The sequence below is a fragment of the Otolemur garnettii genome, unplaced genomic scaffold (genome assembly GCF_000181295.1).
Source record: "Otolemur garnettii isolate 467f Iridium unplaced genomic scaffold, OtoGar3 scaffold00004, whole genome shotgun sequence".
Classification (NCBI taxonomy): domain Eukaryota; kingdom Metazoa; phylum Chordata; class Mammalia; order Primates; family Galagidae; genus Otolemur; species Otolemur garnettii.
Window position 1 is genome coordinate 23238101 of NW_003852399.1, and position 18553 is coordinate 23256653.

The following is an 18553-nucleotide window of genomic DNA, read 5'->3' on the forward strand; positions in this document are numbered from 1 at the left end:
CGCCTGGCCATTTTTTGGTTGCAGCCATCATTGTTGCTTGGCGGGTCTGGGCTGGGGATTCCAACCCGCCACCTTAAGTGTATGTGGCTGGCGCCCTAACCGCTTGAGCCACAGGCGCCGAGCCATATATTAACATTTTCAATGTGTGCTATGACGATAAATACTTTGGGAAGCACAAAGTTGTACAGTTATTTAAGAAATTATAGCATGGTCAGCATAAATCTATTTGGAAAACAGAGTTCAAATCATATGCCTTACTGATGATGAGAAAGACTATGATTTATTTATGACAGATAGATTTTTAAAATTAAACTCCCTCAAGGAGTATGTTTTGCTTTTCAAAATAACTTATACACAAGAAATAGTATAATAGAATATTTAATCACACAGCCATAAACTAGAGTCAGGCACACTTGGTTTTCAACCTTCCTGCATGACTATTAGTTGTGTGACTTCAGTTTACTGATCTATTACTGGGAATAAAAAACAAATTAAGTGAGATGATATATGTACAGTGCTTAACACAATGCCTAGCACACAGCAAGTACACACGAATGAAAACCAGTATTTTTTAATAATTCTTCTCAGTAGGAAAGTACAGATCACAAAGTGTAAAAAGCAAGAATCCTTCTTTTACTTGACCCTAGAAGAAATATTGAGTAAGAAAACTTGTCAAACTTAATTTTCTACATCTTTTTCTTTAATCCCAGTTTACCACCTAGTGCACACTTTCCCTGAACCCCAAAATGCCTAACAATAACAATGGCTGTTAAATTGTGCATGGTGATTCACTGTACTCTCTCACTTAATTCTCGCAAACAACTCTATACAAAGAAGGTTCTATTATAGTATCATTTGTATGAATAAAGAAAGTGAAACTTAGCTTAAGTAAAAGATAATCAATTAAGTGATAGACCCAAAATTTGAAAACCATCTGTTTTACTCCAGAATCTGTACTCTCAAAACACTCCATTCCCTGATGTGTGCAGATTAGTAAACTGTCTCAGGTCAATAGAGAATAAGTATAAAAATATTATTTTATTCTAATCTGTACATTCAATTATGTTCTATACAATTTCCCTTTTCCATCCCATGATAGCTGAAATAGCTCAAGCGTAGCCACATTCAGTGATGTCAATTAGATTTATGTGAAATTCATTGTGATTGATATTACTAGTTCTGTGATAGCAAATTTTCCTCCCCTTTCAGCCACACAGAAGAATAAACTTTTCATCTCCATCCATAAGGGAGAAGTTAAGTGATTGATCTTATCCAATGAGTTTTGAGAGAATATGTATCATTTCTGGGTTGAAGGAAGTAAAAAGCCCATGACCAGTGTTGTTCCCTGCCCAAGCGGACTAGATAGTGCAGCTGTGAGATTTTGGCCACCTACACTGCCTAACCACATGAGAAATAATTGCCATGAAGAGTCACCCTTACCCACAGTGCACTATACAAGAACAAGAACAATGCCTTTGTATGTTAAGTATTGAGATTTTAGAGCTATCTGCCATTGCTGCATAACTTTTCCACCTTTCAAACAAAAATAGAAGCTACTCTCTGCCCACCCATCCACCTACCTTCACTTTCTTTATTGAAAAGATTACTGAAAACTTTTTGTGTTGAAATAGGCACCAGAATAAATAGAACAATAAGTGTACTGCTTAAGTACATGGCTAACCAGGGAATAGAAGCTATTACCCCACTTTCTGTTAGCACCTCTAATTGTCACAAATAACTCTTGGAGATTCCCTTCATTTGGCTTTTAAGTGGAGGACTGTACATATAGGACTGAAAACAGTATATCCCTTCCAAAGTGGTAAAAAGGTAGGAGAAGGCACCTGCCTGCCCCACTAGACTCAAAATTTAATATTCAAATTGCTCTCATATTCCTTTCCCTTTTCCCAATCTTCTTTTATATTGTGGAAAGTGAAGAATCCACTGGGTATAATACCTAAAAGTAGCAGCAAATTTATTTTCTTTTTGAAAATGCTTATAGAAGTACTGAGTCCCAATTACCAGCAGAACTTTTCTTTAATGATGGAATAAATTTTTTTTGTCCACATTAGGTTTTAGTCTGTAATTCCAAAGCAGCAACAACAACAAAAGACCTACTCCATATCTTTTCTAATAACTTAGTGTCTCATGTTATCCTAAACTATTATTTGTAGCACTTAAGTTCATTTGATACTGAAAATGTCTTCAAACTACAACTATTTCAAATTGTACATTATAAACAGCCACTGGGCAACATAACAAGACTTTGTCTCCACACATATTTTCTAAATACTGGCCCAGTATTTTGGCACATACCTGTAGTTCAGGTACTTGGGAGACAGAGGCAAGAGGATTAGTTAAGCCCAGCTAGTTTCAGGCTACTATGTCATTCCAGCTTCAGTGACAGAGGAAGACACTCACACATTAAAAAAAGAAGAAGGAAGAAGAACCATTCATATTGAATCCATTCATATTAATGTATAAATGACAAGAATATCCTTCCAGGGGACTACTATTTCCCCTTCTCCATAAAATGCATGATTGAGACTAGAAAATGAAAATCCTCTTTAGTTCTACCCTACTATGAACCCATAATAGTGAATGTTTATTATTGTAGATTATGATCTCATAATATATGTATTATAGTTTTTTTAGAGTTTTCCTACACTACACAGCTAGGAAAAATAAATCATGATAACTTTAGGTAACTAGGTTCTAAGATAGATAAGCCCAGTTAATCTATGTGCTAAGGTTCTCCTTAAATTTAGTTTCTAACTTTACATGAAAATCCATGCCTTTCTGTATACTGACATTTAAACAAATTGGAAAGTTTGGTTTAGCCTTAAATTTAAAATTTAAGGAGTATTTTCCTTTATGATTGAATAGAGACACACAGGATCCAATGATTACTAACAAAATGAATCTAAAATCTTATAAATATATTATGTAAACTAAAGAAATTTTGTTAATGAATATGCACATTAAATAATTGATAAACATAATAATGGCAGGAGAAATTTTCACTTCTTCAAAGTGAATTTCTTACTGCAGAGTAGGGGTTGAATATTTTACAAATTAACAAATTGGTTGTGTTGAAATAGGATCTTGAATTTTTGTTCTCCTAAAAACAAAATGTACTTGTAAAAATATAAAAAGTGTAACTATATTATTAGGGCTTAAAAATTACTCTTTCAGAGTTTTAAATTTTTTATTAGGAATATTTTATGTAAAAATATAAACATATAAGTAATGCACAAATACTACCTATGTTTTAATATAAATCTATACCAAAGGATTTTAATAGAACTAATGATTGAATACAATATACAACTTTTTGATCCTTTATCCAAAGACATTAGATTTAAGCTCTTCTAATCATTCCTCACAGTTTTTCCTTAGTTTCCAGGCATTGGCTAGATCTCTTGGAACCTGAATGAAATACTACAAATTGGTAGATTTTGAGATAGCAACATATTCTCAGTCATTTCACAGGGTCTCTGGTTTTTTTTTCTTAGAATGAACTTTCAACGTGCATTTAAAATTTTCATTTCTAATTTTTTGCAATAAAATAGCAGCACAACACTGAGCTTAAGGTAGCAATATTTTAGTAATTTAATTAGCAAGTCCATAAAGTTATTTTCTCAATAATTTTTAAATGTGTATTATAATTTCATTCAAAAAATGTACTTTACAGCCTAACCTGAGTAAAAACTTTAAAGATAAAATTACTTATCTTATTGTTAAAAATTAAAATCAGAAAGTATATACCAATAAAATTAATTCTAAGCAGTACCCCATAATTATAAATTCTATTTCCCTCTATTTTTTATTCCTTCATATATATCTTAATTTCCTACTAACTACAAAGCATTATGCCAGCTATGCCTGGGTTTTAAAATGTTAATAAAATAGTTTTTAGTGTGCCCTAAATGTTTTCTAAGGAGAAACAGAAAAAGGTTACACTGGCTTACCCAGAAAGCCAGACAATGTCTCTTTAGACATGAGAACCATTCAGATTGAACCTATTCATACAAATGTTTGAATTAGCAATAACATGCATATGTTTTTGAAGCTCATCTCAAAAAAGCTAATCTAATTACCAGTTAAGATTACATTTGGCTGCAAGACCCAAAAAACCTACCTAATAACATTTTAAAACAGGAAAAGTATTTTTCTGCACAAGTCAGTCCAGGGCTGGTACAGCATTAAATGATGCCTTATTGCAATACAATCCTGGACTTTGGATACTGCAGTTCAGACATTTCTTAACATGTACCAGAAAGAAAAAAGGTAGAAGCCAAAAAGGCTATGCTACCTGACCATGTTCTATTGTCCAGAATTAAGTCCCAAGGCCATATGAAGCTACAACAAAAAAGAAGAGCTTTTTGCTTGACACCTTCCATAGTAGAGGAGAATCTAAGGTAGATCACTGATGATTAAACTGCTAAAATTAGCTCCCAAGTCCCTATGTGAGTCTATTGCTATTACGTCCATGCTACATTCCGTCTGTTACTTGCCTGTTTCTTCATTCAATTAGTGCCAAATCCCCTCAGAAAAACCAGTTACCCTGATATAAGGGAAACAATAGGATCCAATCATTCTGGCAGTCACAGCCACAGTTCTACTGTCAAAATAGCCCTTTTACTTACTCTCTAAGATAAAGTTTTGGGGGAAAAAAATATCCTGGAGTAGGGGGAAGGATATAGAAATTGCAGTGGAGGATTGTTTAAAATGCCCATTTGCCTATATACCATTTGCAGCATCTACACAAAAGAGATTAAAGAGGTGCAATTTAGCTGTCTCTGATTTTTTTCATTCTTATTTTTTGCAGTGCTGAATCAGAAAATAATTAATAATTTTTCCCTAAAAGCACAATTAGTTTTCACATTGTGTATGTCCTTGTAGTACAATCTATAATATGCACAGGAAATGAAATAATAACATGAATAGAATCCCATTTTGCATATTACTGCACATAATTTGCTTGGTTTTATTTGAGTCCAAAAGTATTTCATCCTTTTAATTTTAAATTTGAGTTGCCTTCGCATGATATTTGTGTGTGTGAACATACAGGGTGTCCATAACATTTGCATGCAATTTATATGGGCACTTTGTATATATGTATGTGCACACAAGCATACACATTATATATCCACAATTACAGCTAGCAATTGTAAGAATATTGAAATCAAACTATTTTGGAACATAAAGAAAGTGAAGAAAACATACTATATTCTTAGTTACATATTTAAGAACTCACTGTTCTAACTAAACAGAACTCAATTTTTTTGCTTGCATTACTTTTCCTAGATTATTTTATTCCATTTTAAGGAATTATTCCCATGATATTATCTGATTTTTTAAAATATCTTATCAACATTATAAATATTAATGATTAAAATTAAAAGGCAACTTCTTAGATAATTAGCAAAACATAAAAAAAAAGCCTTATAATTATTTTTACAAATATATTACATACACCAACAGAAAATTCACAACCATTTAAAACAAGTTCCCTGGCTCTAAAAATTATCAAAAAACCCTGATATATAGCTATTTGATTATAACTTTTCATTTTCCTTTTGATTTTCCATGTTACTTCATAAGTTTTAGTGAATATTAAGAGTTGTTCTCTAAGCATCTTTCCCATTACCCTTGACTGTAAAAATTCATGTCAGATGTAACAGAAAACAATTTATGGTATAAAAGTATAAAATATGAGTTTTAAAGTTAATTTTCCAAAACTGACAAAATGAATAACCAAGGATATTCTTTAAATTTATCTAAAGTTACAAAACCTTTACAACTCAAAAACATCATAGATTTAATATAGGAAAACATTTATTGAATACTTATACTCAAGAATTAGTTGTCTTACCCAATAGTGGATACCAGATAAGAAAAAAATATAAGATTCTAAGTATACTTTTAGATAAAGATCATGTCCAACATGATCCAGTACATTTCAGTCATTCAAATTAAAAATATATGACTTACCTACTAAACCTCAAGCCTATTTCTTAATGCTGCTCCATAGAGTTGTTACTCAGAAATATAAGTTAAAAGTAAGAAGCCACAGTCATGCAAAAAGAATAAGTGGCCACAAAAGATAAGAAGATCTCAACTAGAACGCCTCCAGTCTCTTCACTCTTAACCAAAAACCAGAGCATTTGGTCTCTGGCATTCACTGGAGAACTAAATAGGCACGAGGGAGCTACATTGGAAGATGATCCTTCCTCCAAGATAGTGTATTTAGAAGCCTCTGTAACAGGACTCCAAATAGCACAAGCACCAGAGGAAATCTACTGAGCTGTCAATGACTTAGGGCCCCAAGGCATGATGGATTGAAAATATTTGTTTGATAATTTATTGTCAACACCAAGTACATATTACATTTGAAAGTTGGATACACATTTCATAAAAACAATGTTTTCTTAGAATGGTGTAGTATTTTATTCTTTTGTTCTACAAAGAGACATTATAGATACAAATCTTGGAAATTTTTCCATGGGTCTAATATATAGTCATATATGGTTCAAAAACTATATTTAAACAGTAAGCATTAAATCAAGAATGTTATCTTCAACTATAAAGGTCAATTCCTGGGGTAAAAGTAAAGTGAGTGAAAAGAAAATGTTATAATACAATATTGGTAAATTTCACAATATTAAAATATTGTTACCTTTCTAGTATGGAATCCATTCAAAAATGTACTATTCTAGCTCCATCCTCTTTAAAGATCCTTTCTCTTGTCAACATTTTTCTTCATAAACTACTCTACAAAATATACTGATTCTTCCCTCCCTAGACAAAACAGCTAATTCTTAAGATATGGTAAACACTGAAATCATAGTTATTTCCTAAGTATCTTTATTTCAGGAAAATATACATAATTTTATTTCTCCTTATGGCAGACACTGTTAGTGTTCTTCCAAGGTAACTCTTATGAATCCCCTCCCCAGCTATGCTATGAATACTGGCTGCTATAATTGTAAACATTTCCCTCAGCCAGCAAACTGCTCTCCTCAAACTAACAGAAGTGACCTCAACAGGAAAGCAGCACTGCCATTCCCTTCCCAGGTGTAGCCCAGAGCTAATGATCTATGGATATGGGGATACCAAAGGCTGCTACTCTTGCTACAAAGGAAAAAACAGTGGCTTGCAGTTTTTACACAGGATTCAATATTCCAAAAAACATAATTCCCCCTGTGCTATAGCCAGAACCAGCCAAGACTTTACCTGAGACCACATGTTTATTCAGTTTTTCTCTCTCCCCTGTCCTACTTCCATATCCCCTTAAAATTTTTTCCTGAATAGCCAGCATTGTGCGAAGTACCTGTAGTCCCAGCTACTTGGGAAGCTGAGGCAAGAAAATCACTTAAGCCCACGAGTTTAGATTGCTGTGAGCTATGTTGCCATAGCACTTTACCGAGGGCAATAAAAGCAAGACTCTCTCCTCCCCCCCCAAAAAAAATTCCTGAAAAACACTCCTGCAATAAATCACATGCACAGAGATCCCCATCTTAGGCTCTGTTTCTAATGAACTTGACAATTAATATTAGGAGTGAGCCTAGGAAATGCTGAAATTGTTATCACTTGCTGGCAACTACACATGTCCCATTATAGTTACAAGTAGAGTAACCATAGTCCCTGGCATACAGGAGTAATTTAATTATTAAGATTTTCACCTGCAGTGAATGCAATATCTCTGTCATTCAGAGATAGAGAAGAAATAGTACTTGTAAAGACTGAAATTGAATGGTTGTTACTGAATGCCAAACCGATGCACTGAAAATTAAAACTGATAGGCTCAGGGCAGTCAGTCACTAATATAAAGCAAAGTATGAAAGTCAAAAGGCCTCCCTGACCTTGTTTAAAGGGTTCTTATCTCTTAAAGCTGCAAGGAAGATAAAGCTGAAGATCAGTCATAGAATTTAATTATAAGAATAAAAGAACTTCAGAAAACTCTCAATTCTTAGCCTAGGCAAATCTTCTATGCTATAGTGAAGGTCCTATCAGAGTAGTGAAAGAGACTTATTATGGGACTCTCTGAAACCTAGATTACCCTTACATCTATTACACCTATGGATGAGACTTATTATGGGACTCTCTGAAACCTAGATTACCCTTGCATATATTACACCTATGGATGTTGGGTCTAATTTCCCCTTATTGGAAAATGGGAGACCTCCCTTAATTAAAGACTATGCAGAAGCTCAAAAAGGTCAGGTGCCTTACAAAACTATGCTAGTCTCCTTCATGATCTGCCTCCACCTCTCATCTGACCACCTGACCCAATAAAGGGTCAAGTTTTTTTAATAATAATGATTGTTATTATTATTATTTTATAGAGAAAGGGTCTCACTATGTTGCATAGGCTGGTCTTGAACCCCTGGCCTCAAGCAATACTTCTGTCTCAGCCTTCCAAAATGCTAGGATTACAGGTGCAATCCACTGTGCCTAGCCCAGAATCATATCAAACCCAACTGAAAAAGTACTGGGCTCCCTAAGAATGAACAGAGATTATACACCAAAGCAGAATCTGGCTAACACATAATAGCAGATAGTGAGAGAATATGTCTGGTGGTAGACTATAAAGATTCTAGGATAAAACTGGTAAGAGAAGATTTCTAATCGATGAGACAGAATTTAGCACTCTGACAAGGGCCACAAAAGATGCAACTAGAATAGACATCTTGGAAGCTTAAAAAATGTGATAGTCTACATTAAATGAAGTACAGATGTCAGTATTCTCCTGGAAGATTATGGAGTGAGAAATCAAAAGACATAAAGAAGTAAATAGGCTTGAATGGCTTTGCTACATAAGGCTAGAAAACACACTGTTCTAACTACATTCCTTAGGAGAATTCAGAGGACATCTATAGATCAAGACGGTACATATAGACTGGTGAGGGCCATATGAACATAGCTGAGAAGATAGTGGTGATAGCTGTACTCTATAGGCCCAGAATAATGGTATAAAACTAGCCTCCCTTATATCAGTGGAGAGGACAGGACTTCACAATAACAGAGGATAGGTAAAACTGTCAGAAGCAATATAGCAATAAAAAGAGCAGCAAAGTTAGACCCAGGGAGCCCTGACCTATAGGTATTTGGGTAAATGGCTAAGAGAACATAGTGTTCCTATCTTCCTTAAGATAAGTAGATGGATATTTAGAAGAAATTAAAAGCAGATGATCTAAAGACTGAACTAAGCCACTTCAAAGAAAAGTCATAATTTCATCCCCAATCATATAGACCTGAGCCAACTCAAGGAGATACCAGATACCCAGAGAAAAATATTTCGCAACACCACAGCAAGTTTATACAGTAGTGATTCTGCCCTCCCCAAAGGGAACTACGCCATTTACTCAGGTAATCATACACAGAGAAAAAAGGAATATACAGACCAGGCGTCCTCAAACAACGGCCCATGGGCCACATGCAGCCCACCTAGGACATTTATCCAGCTTGCCAGGTGTTTTTGCTGCTGCTGCCTGTCCTGCTTAGCAGCCAACTCATCCCCGCTGTCCAGCCCTCCAATGGTCTGAGGGACAGTGAACTGGCCCCCTGTTTAAAAAGTTTGAGGACCCCTGATATAGACCTTTTAAGGGTTGTATATTCCAAGCGGACACAAAAATGCAAGGACTAGAGCACCATCCTGTCCTCCCACTTCCAATTAGAGTAGGGGCAGATAGGATCAGGCAATAAATGAAGTCCCAACCCATGTCTATCCCATAGTGGAATACTCAGGGGTCATTTCCTGATTCCCAAATGTATAATCAGAATGAACAAACACAGTAATAGGTAGTATTATAATGGTTTTTGATCTAGAGATTACCTGCCACTCTACCCACCACCAAGAATAAATGAAAAATAATTTGCATCCTGAGAGAAATAATGATGATTAGTGCCATCCTCAAAGAGCTTAAATGGTACCATGTTAATACGTTAATATCCTCCTTTAGTTCACTAGTCTAATCCACACAAAGCCAAATGGACTGTGTCAAATGATGATACACTGCTGTAAATTTAACCAAGCAGTAATAGCCCAGGTGCAACTTCTATGCCAAATGCAGTATCTTTTACTATATTTGATGAACAAAACCTTGCATATATGCTGTGCTGCTACTAATGTGATGTAAGTATTCATTCCTATCTCCATCAGACAAAAAGATTACAAGCAATTCACATATAAATAGGCCAAACAACTATGTATAGTCATGGACTTGCCTCCAGAATACGTTAATTCTCCTGCTTTCTAATGTGATATGGTCAGAAGGAATCCTTCTATCTGTTTGCATTGGTCCTTATAGCAATGAGAGACTAAGGCACAAGCGCTCTGAAAAGTAAAGTTAAAGATAAATCATAAAATGTTTAAGTGGCACATGCCAGAACATTTCCCCCAACATAAAAGAATGCTTATTGCATCTTGTACCTCCAAACACATCTTGTACCTCCAAGAAAAAAGTCTATGTTCTGTTAGGACACTTTGGGTTTTGAAGGTAACATATGTGTATTCTGTACTTGACAATACTGCTCTAATCTATATCTGGAAAAGAAAAAAGCAGCTTGTTTTGAGTAGGTCCTACAGCAGGAAGAGAAATCTACAGTGGGTCCAGGACATGATATAATCCCACATAATCCATGGTGCTTAACCTATCTCTGGTAGAACAACATAAACCCATGCAGTTCTAGAACAGAGTATGCTGTCAAAACAGAGACTTGGTCAAAACACTGCCTTTATCACATAGTCCTAGTAGATAAGGAGCATCAGACCTTGAGACATTAAGTGGCTGTGAAGCCAGAAGTGCCCATCATGAGACCAATCAAATCATAAGACCAGACAGACTGAACAGCATTACATAATAAAATGGAGGTGAAATTACATCAACTTTTACATAATAAAATAAAGTGAGATTACATCCTCAACTTGTTCCTCATCTATTGGGACCAGCCCCAAACTACACTATGAGTTCTTTTGCAGTGACTGGCAGGACAAGAGGATGAGGAAAAAATAAAGAGTCAAGACACAAAAAGAAAGTTTTTTAAGAAGCTGGGCCTGGAGACTTTCCACTTTAAGCATGAGAACCAGCAGAAACCTCCAGACTAGCTCCATTTTAATCATCAATCTAATAGGGGAAGGCTAAACCTTACATCATGGTTCTTGCTGGACTTGTATTTTCTAACCAAAGTATTTCTTTAACTAACTAGTTAATTACACTGATTTACCTCTTACTTTTATTACTCTAGATTATTTATGATCTTACCACAAACAGAGAGTGGGAAAGGGAACACAGTCCAGGAGTAAAATGTCAAAGCAGACCACACACACAAATCTTAAGAGTGGTGATTAAACCCCCAGGAAGACTTGTAGACAAGCCAAGCTGGTGCTGCTGTCAATACCAAGATAACAGAAGAAAGGAGATAATTTCCTCCTTCTCTTCCTGAGAGACTTTTTCTCTCTTAATAAGGTTTAAGCTCCCACTCTGTCTCCAGTGCATTCCACATTCATCACTATTTTTCTAACTCCTGAAATGCACTCACTCTCTCTGTGAGTGCATTTGTCTCTCAGTGCTCAGTGACCTCTGAGCTGAGTCTCACTGGGGGAGGAGTGAAGCTTTGGCAAAACAGTTTCTCTGTTTGAAAATGCCAGGCTTCAGGCTGTTGCTCTTACAATAGATTTTGGATTCTTGGTATTGTTCCTGTAGTCCAAAGATATACATGCTTTTCTTTAATCCATTTCTCTGTTCCCTTTTGCCCATCATCTGCAATCATTTTCTTAATTCAATTCCTAACTTACTTATAATAAACAATTGAAAATTGGTTTTAAGCTTATTAAATCATTATTTTAGCAATGCAAACACATCAAGATATGACTCTTCCCTTAAGTACCCACCTATCCACCTGCACTCATCCACTTCTAGTTTCTTCCTGAAAAGCATTCCAACGATAAAACATATTCACTTGAATATGTTGAATTCAGTCTCAGGCTCTGCTTCTAGACAACTTAGACCAAGATATTCCTCTTTCTTTTTTCTTTTGTTAGTATAAATTCTAATGACTGGAATTTTCAAGTGCAAGGCAGTAAGAAGAAAATAGACTTCAAGGCTGGGCGTGGTGGCTCATGCCTGTAATCCTAGCACTCTAAGAGGTGAAGGCAGGTAGATTGCCTGAGTTCACTGGTTCAAGACCAGCCTGAGCAAGAGCAAGACCCTGTCTCCAAAAATAGCCAGGTATTAATGGTGGACACCGATAGTCCCAGCTACTCAGGGGACTGAGGCAAGAGAATCACTGGAGCCCAAGAGTTTGAGCTTGCTGTAAGGTATGACAACACAGCACTCTATCAAGAATGAAAAAGCGAGGTTCTATCTCAAAAAAAAAAAAAAAAAGAATAGAAAAGAAAATAGACATCAAGATTAATATTAATTACACATCAAGATTTTACTCCTAAACCTTGGGCCCCAAATTTCACACAAACTTAATTTAAAAAGTGATAAGAGTCGATGATCTGTAGGTGACTTTTCAATTATGCCATAATCAAGGCAAGACCAAAGACCTAGTTTAAGAATGGTTCTTTTGAACACAGGCTTTCCTGTAGTGAGTTAAAATGCCACAGGTAAGTATAAGTTCTCCAAGGTTAGAGACCCTGTCTATCTTTTTCACTTAGATACTTCAAACATGCGCAGTTTACTCTATGTCAATTACACCTCAATAATCTGTTTAAAGAATCCAGGTCTTTCTCTCACATCAAATTTCATGCTTTTAACCTATATAATACTTTACCTCTTGAATATGAAACTAAGTGATCAGCAAAATTGCTTGGAAAGTCAAAGATGCTCAATAAATCTAATACCTCTCCATCTGTTCATTACCTCAGAGAACAGCTGACCATAATAAATTGTTAACTGGAATCTATGATGTCATTTGGTATTAAGACCTATGGAACCCATGATCTTCCTATACTGCCATCACAAACTGTGTGCTGTGGCTGTTTTAAGTTGTTACTCGTTCCAACCTTCATCCTATATATGCTAGGTTCCTAAAAGATAAGGAATTTCAAGACATTTTTCCCATACCCAGCTACAGGTATATCCGACATACATAATTATCTATCTAGCTTTTTAAAAATTAGCAATTTAAGCACTGGGGTCTGGTCCTAGTTTCTGTGAGTTGTGAAATCATGGCCATGTTAACTATCTGAATGCACTTTTGAAAATATATAAAATTAGGGTACTGTGTTAATACTACATGATTTAGAAAGTCATAGTAATGATTAAGAGTAGCAAAAATACTGATTAGTTGTAAAGCATTATGCAAATATTAGCAAGCATTCTCATTTTATTGTATGTTTGTATGTATGAATGTATGTATGTATGTATGTATGTACTATTTATTTATTTATTTATGAGTTGGGGTCTTATTATAAGTGTTAGCTAGGCTGGTCCCAAACTACTGACCTCAAGTCATCCTCCCACTTCAGCCTCCCAAAATACTGGGATTACATGCATGAGCCACTGCACTGGCCCTTTTATTGTTTTTGAATTATATTCAGTAGAAATAGTAAGTAGCACTAGTAATTATTAGTGGTAGGGGTTTCTTAATAAAAATAGTATTAGAGAGGCAGAGCAAGATGGCAGAGGGTATGCATCCCTGGGTCAACTCTCCTGGTGGTTTCAGGTTAGAGTGGGGAGCTGGATCTTTTCCCGTGTGGAGTGCTGGCATGGACAAGCAGCGCAGGGTGTGCAGCAAGGAGGTGAATTGCTGGATTGAAAGTTTAGCCCAGAACTACGGTGTCTGCCAGAAAAAACCCAGGGCAACAGCTGAAATGTCGCCTGCTGAGACTTGTGGCAGCTGTGACCGGCAGCTCCAGGTCTGCAGCTGGCACCCTGAACGGCAGAAACCAATCCCTCCTCCACAAAGGACTTCTGTGCCCAATTTGTGGGGAGTTTGGGTGTTTCGTGGAGAGTGTGGTGAAGCGTGGATTCCCAAGTAGAATTTGGCAGCCTGAAAGGGGAGCCATTTGGAGCTGGTTTGGGGCATCAGGGATCCAGGCAATTGGACAGAAACTTGAGGGGATGGGACTCCACTTAGTAACCGATCCATCCTGTAATTTTGGAAGTCTGTGTGGAGCTGCACTGACGCAGCGACCCACAGGGGAAAACGGTTCCCTTCCTACAAATACTGAAAAGTCTTTTGTGCGCCACAGTGGTGAGAACTAGAGGTAACCAGCCTCTTTCCCCGCAGAAACAGACTGAACATGGAGGGTGCAAAAAGCACCCAGCTCTTTTCCCACGGACCACAACAATTTCCTGTTCGAGGGGAAACTACAAATTGAGTGGAAAATCTGGCAAAGCGTGGACTCGTGTGCCGAGTTTGGAGGACAGATAAGAGTGGGCGGCCAGCCAGAAACCAGATGTAATGTAAAACTCCAAAAATGGCATCTCCATAACACCTCTCCCAGAAGCGTGGAGAGCTCAATCTGATCTACAGCCAGCCATCCGGCATCTGAAGCTAATCCAAGACACCTAACACTTTGCAGGAACTGTTGTAGGGAGAATCTGTGCAACCTGCCAGCAAAGACCCCCTTTCTTTTCTTTTTTTTTTTTTTTTGGTTTTAGCCTGGGAACCACTCACACAGGTTTCTGCTGTCTAGAAAGTATAAAAGTATATTGCAGCATAATTATATTTCCATTAAACTGGAACCCCACCGCATTTATAAAGGGGTTTGTTCATATATATTCAAAAGAACAGTATTTTTCTTAGTGGTGCCCTCCTTTTCTTTCCTACTTTCCTTTGTTTGTTTGTTTTTTCTATCATTTTATGGCCACCATTTTTATGGTTACCTTTTATTACTGTTACCTTTTTTTTTTTTGTCTGTTGGTTGGTTTGTCTTTTGTTTTGTTTTCTTTTTTGTCTGTTTGTTTACTTGTTTCTGAGTGTCAGTGCTTCAGTGTGCTTGTGTGTCTGGTAGCATTTTAGTCTGTTTATTTGTCCACTTGCTTTCAGTGTGTATTGTACTGTGCTAAATCCTCAGGTTGGCTATATTCCCTAACTCCAATTTTCACATTCAATAAGAATATGGAGGAACAGGGGACAAGAGCTGACTGGAGCTAGCTTTCAACATAAACTCCAGTTCAGGGGGAGAGATAACAGCCAGAAGAACCCAATGAAGCTGAAGGTGCAGAGCCAAGTTGAGAGAAGAGATAGATAAGTGCACGTCTCCTCAACGAGGCAAACCACGACTTCAAGAAAACAAATTCCAGGTCTAGATTGAGCCCAGGCGGAATATTCTCCAGCTCCCATTGAGTGCCTGAGGCAAATAGGCTTCAACTATCTCTGCTGGCTGGCGACAAAGAGTGGTCACCGAGTGCAGAAGGTATTGATATTACTTGGACTCTGGCAGGCACAAAACCCTGACACACTCATTGACTTTACTTGGACTCAGGCGGGCACAAAACGACTCTCTTGCCTATTGGACAGGACTGGGTTACAGAGTCTGGGTTAAAAGAAACTGGTAGTGGGGTTACCAGAGACTGAGGTTATCAGAGTCCAGCGGCGAAGGGTGAGTAAGGAGGGGAAAGAGACATCAGCCTCCTTACTCCAAATCATCGGCTGAACAGGCCTTTCTCACTCATCAGAGCATCAGAGTGAGCCACACTTGTACCACCAGTAGACTCCTATTATCTAGTTGCTGGAGACCTTGTGATCTTTCCAACCAGAGAGTGGGTACTGATCAGGTCAATAGGTTTGGATCTCTTGACCTGGGCAAATTAACTGGTGGTTGAGGGAGAATCTCTGATGCTCTGTGGATTTTCTCAGGCCTAAATTGTCCTCAGATGGAATATTCTCCAGCTGTCACTGAGTGCCTGAGATAGTCAGCCCTAAGCTCCCTTTGCTGGCAGGGCTCAAAGAGCAGTAACCGAGTGAAGCTGGCATTGACTCTACTTTGATTCTGGCAGACACAAAGCCCTGCCACATTCGCTTATTGGGCAACTGGGTCACAGCCCTTTGGGGTCTCCAGTGACTGGGTGTGACGAAGGTGTAAGGTGGGGAAGGAGGCATCAACTTTCCTAGCATAATTTATTTGCTGGATAGGTCCTTCTGACCCCACAGAGCACTGGAGCAAGTCATACCTAAGCTGCCAGAAGACCCCTGCTGTACAGTTGCCAGAGACCTCTTGAACTCCCCTACTTGAGACTAGTGTTTACTGGGATACTTGATTTAGATCTCTTGAACTGGGCCAATCACCTGAAAACTATCTAAAGCGATACCCTTGGGGGTGTGGCTGAGGGAAAGTGTGATTTTCCTTTCCCAACTGTCACCTGCAAAGCGACTTAATCGCTGATATTTCTCCACAGCCAAGATCTTAAACCAGAGTAATTGATTTTCTAAGGTAGAACAGATACCAGCTGAAAACAAGATAGAGACACGCAGGCCCCCAGGCTCTCAGACTGTAGAATTATACGCATCCTTGGCAAAGCTCTAGGGGTAAAGATACAGACACCAGTCCCAGCCTTTGCCCAAAAAGGCTAGTAAAATACTATTCCCGGATCCCCCAACCCAACTTCCTCTTACCTGCTCACCTAGTCAAACAGAGTAAATCCAGCATAGGGCAGAGTCAGCGGAAAAATTCTGGCAGTATGAATAACCAGAGTAGATTAACCCCGCCCAAAGAAGGATGTGGCAGAGGCATCTGAAGTTCCAACCAATAAACAGATGGCTGAGATGTCAGAAATTATGTTCAGAATGTGGACAGTAAATAATATCAATAGAATGGAAGAAAGGAAAGAGCTAGAACTTCAAGAAATTATTCAAAAACTGTCTCAAGAAATTATTCAAAAGATGACTCAAGAATTTAACAATTTCAAAGATAAAATGATCAAAGATTCTGAAACTTTGAGGCAAGAGTTCGTAGCCCTCAAAGATTTGAAAAATACAGTTGCAGGCTGAAGAAAGGATCTCTGACATTGAAGACAAAGCTTTTGAACAAGCCCAAGACTGCAAAGATGAAAAGAAATGGAACGCAAAAACGGATCTTTCTCTCAGAGAGCTCTGGGATAATTCAAACAAAAGTAATATTTGCCTTATAGGAATCCCTGAAAGTGATGAAGCTGCCTCACAAAACACAGAGGCTCTTCTTCTTGAAATTTTGAAGGAAAATTTTCCAGACATGCTAAGAGATTCTGAAATTCAGATAGCAGATAGTTTCAGAACCTAAGCATGACTCAACCTGAACAAGACATCCCCCAGGCACATCATAATTAACTAAATTATAATTAACTAATTAACATAATTAACTAAAGTTAATATGAAAGAGAAAATTCTGAAAGCAGTTAGATGCAAGAAAACCATAACCTACAAAGGAAAGAGTATTAGAATGGCTGCAGATCTTCCTGCTGAAATCCTTCAGGCTAGAAGAGGATGGTCAGCAACTTTTAATCTCCCAAAACAAAACAACTTCCACCCCAGGATCCTATATCCAGCTAAACTGAATTTCATCTATGATGGAGAAATTAAATACTTTAATGACATCCACATGTTGAAGAAATTTGCCATAACTAAACCAGTTCTGTAGGAAATTCTCAAACCTATCCTCCATAATGACCATTGCAATCCCCCACTACAAAAGTAAACTCACCCAGAAACTTTTGATCAAACTCCAACTTCCACAGTGGCGAAAGGATTAAAAATGTCTACTGGACTTTCAAGCAACTCAAGGACAAATATCTCACCAGGTCTTTCAATTATTTCAATCAATGTGAATGGCCTAAACTGCCCTTTAAAGAGGCATACATTGGCTGATTGGATACAGAAACTCAGACCAGATATCTGTTGTATCCAAGAATCACATATTACTTTAAAAGATAAATACAGACTCAGGTGAAGGAATGGTCATCTATATTCCAAGTAAATGGAAATCAGAAAAAAGCAGGTGTTGCAATTTTATTTGCAGATACATTAGGGTTTAAACCAACAAAAATAAGCAAAGATAAGGATGGCCATTTTATATTTGTCAAGGGTAATACCCAAGATGAGGAGATTTCAATTATCAATATCTATGCACCCAACCAGGATGCACCTCAATTTATACTCTAACAGGCATGAGTAACTTGATGTCTCCCAGCTCTATCACAGTTGGAGATTTTAACACTCCTTTGGCAGTGTCAGATCAATCCTCCAATAAGAAGCTTAGCAAAGAAATTTTAGATTTAAATTTAACTATTCATCTTTTGGACCTAACAGACATCTACAGAACATTTCATTCAAACAAACCTGAATACACATTTTACTCTTCAGTCCATGGAACATACTCCAAAATCAATCACATCTTAGGCTGTAAGTCTAACCTAAGTAAATTTAAAAGAATAGAAATTATTCCATGCATCTTCTTAGACCATCATGGAATAAAAGTTGAAGTCAGTAACAACAGGAATCTGCAGTCTCATACAAAAACATGGAAGCTAAATAACCTTATACTGAATGACAGATGGGTCAGAGACAAGATCAAGAAGGAAATTACCAAATTTTTAGAACAAAATGACAATGAAGACAC

The 18553-nt window shown here is 37.2% G+C and overlaps 1 protein-coding gene across 33 annotated transcripts in view; it reads right to left on the minus strand.

Moving 5' to 3' along the window:
- The window catches only part of RIMS2 (regulating synaptic membrane exocytosis 2), a 597279-nt gene that overhangs the window by 319562 nt on the left and 259164 nt on the right, over positions 1-18553 (minus strand). The window contains exon 6 of one of the 33 annotated variants that reach the window (XM_023517385.1): positions 12768-12783. The exons of the other annotated variants lie outside the window; for them this stretch is intronic. Coding sequence (XP_023373153.1) covers positions 12768-12783 — 16 coding nt within the window. The remainder of the gene's footprint in view (positions 1-12767; positions 12784-18553) is intronic. 33 annotated transcript variants of the gene reach the window in all.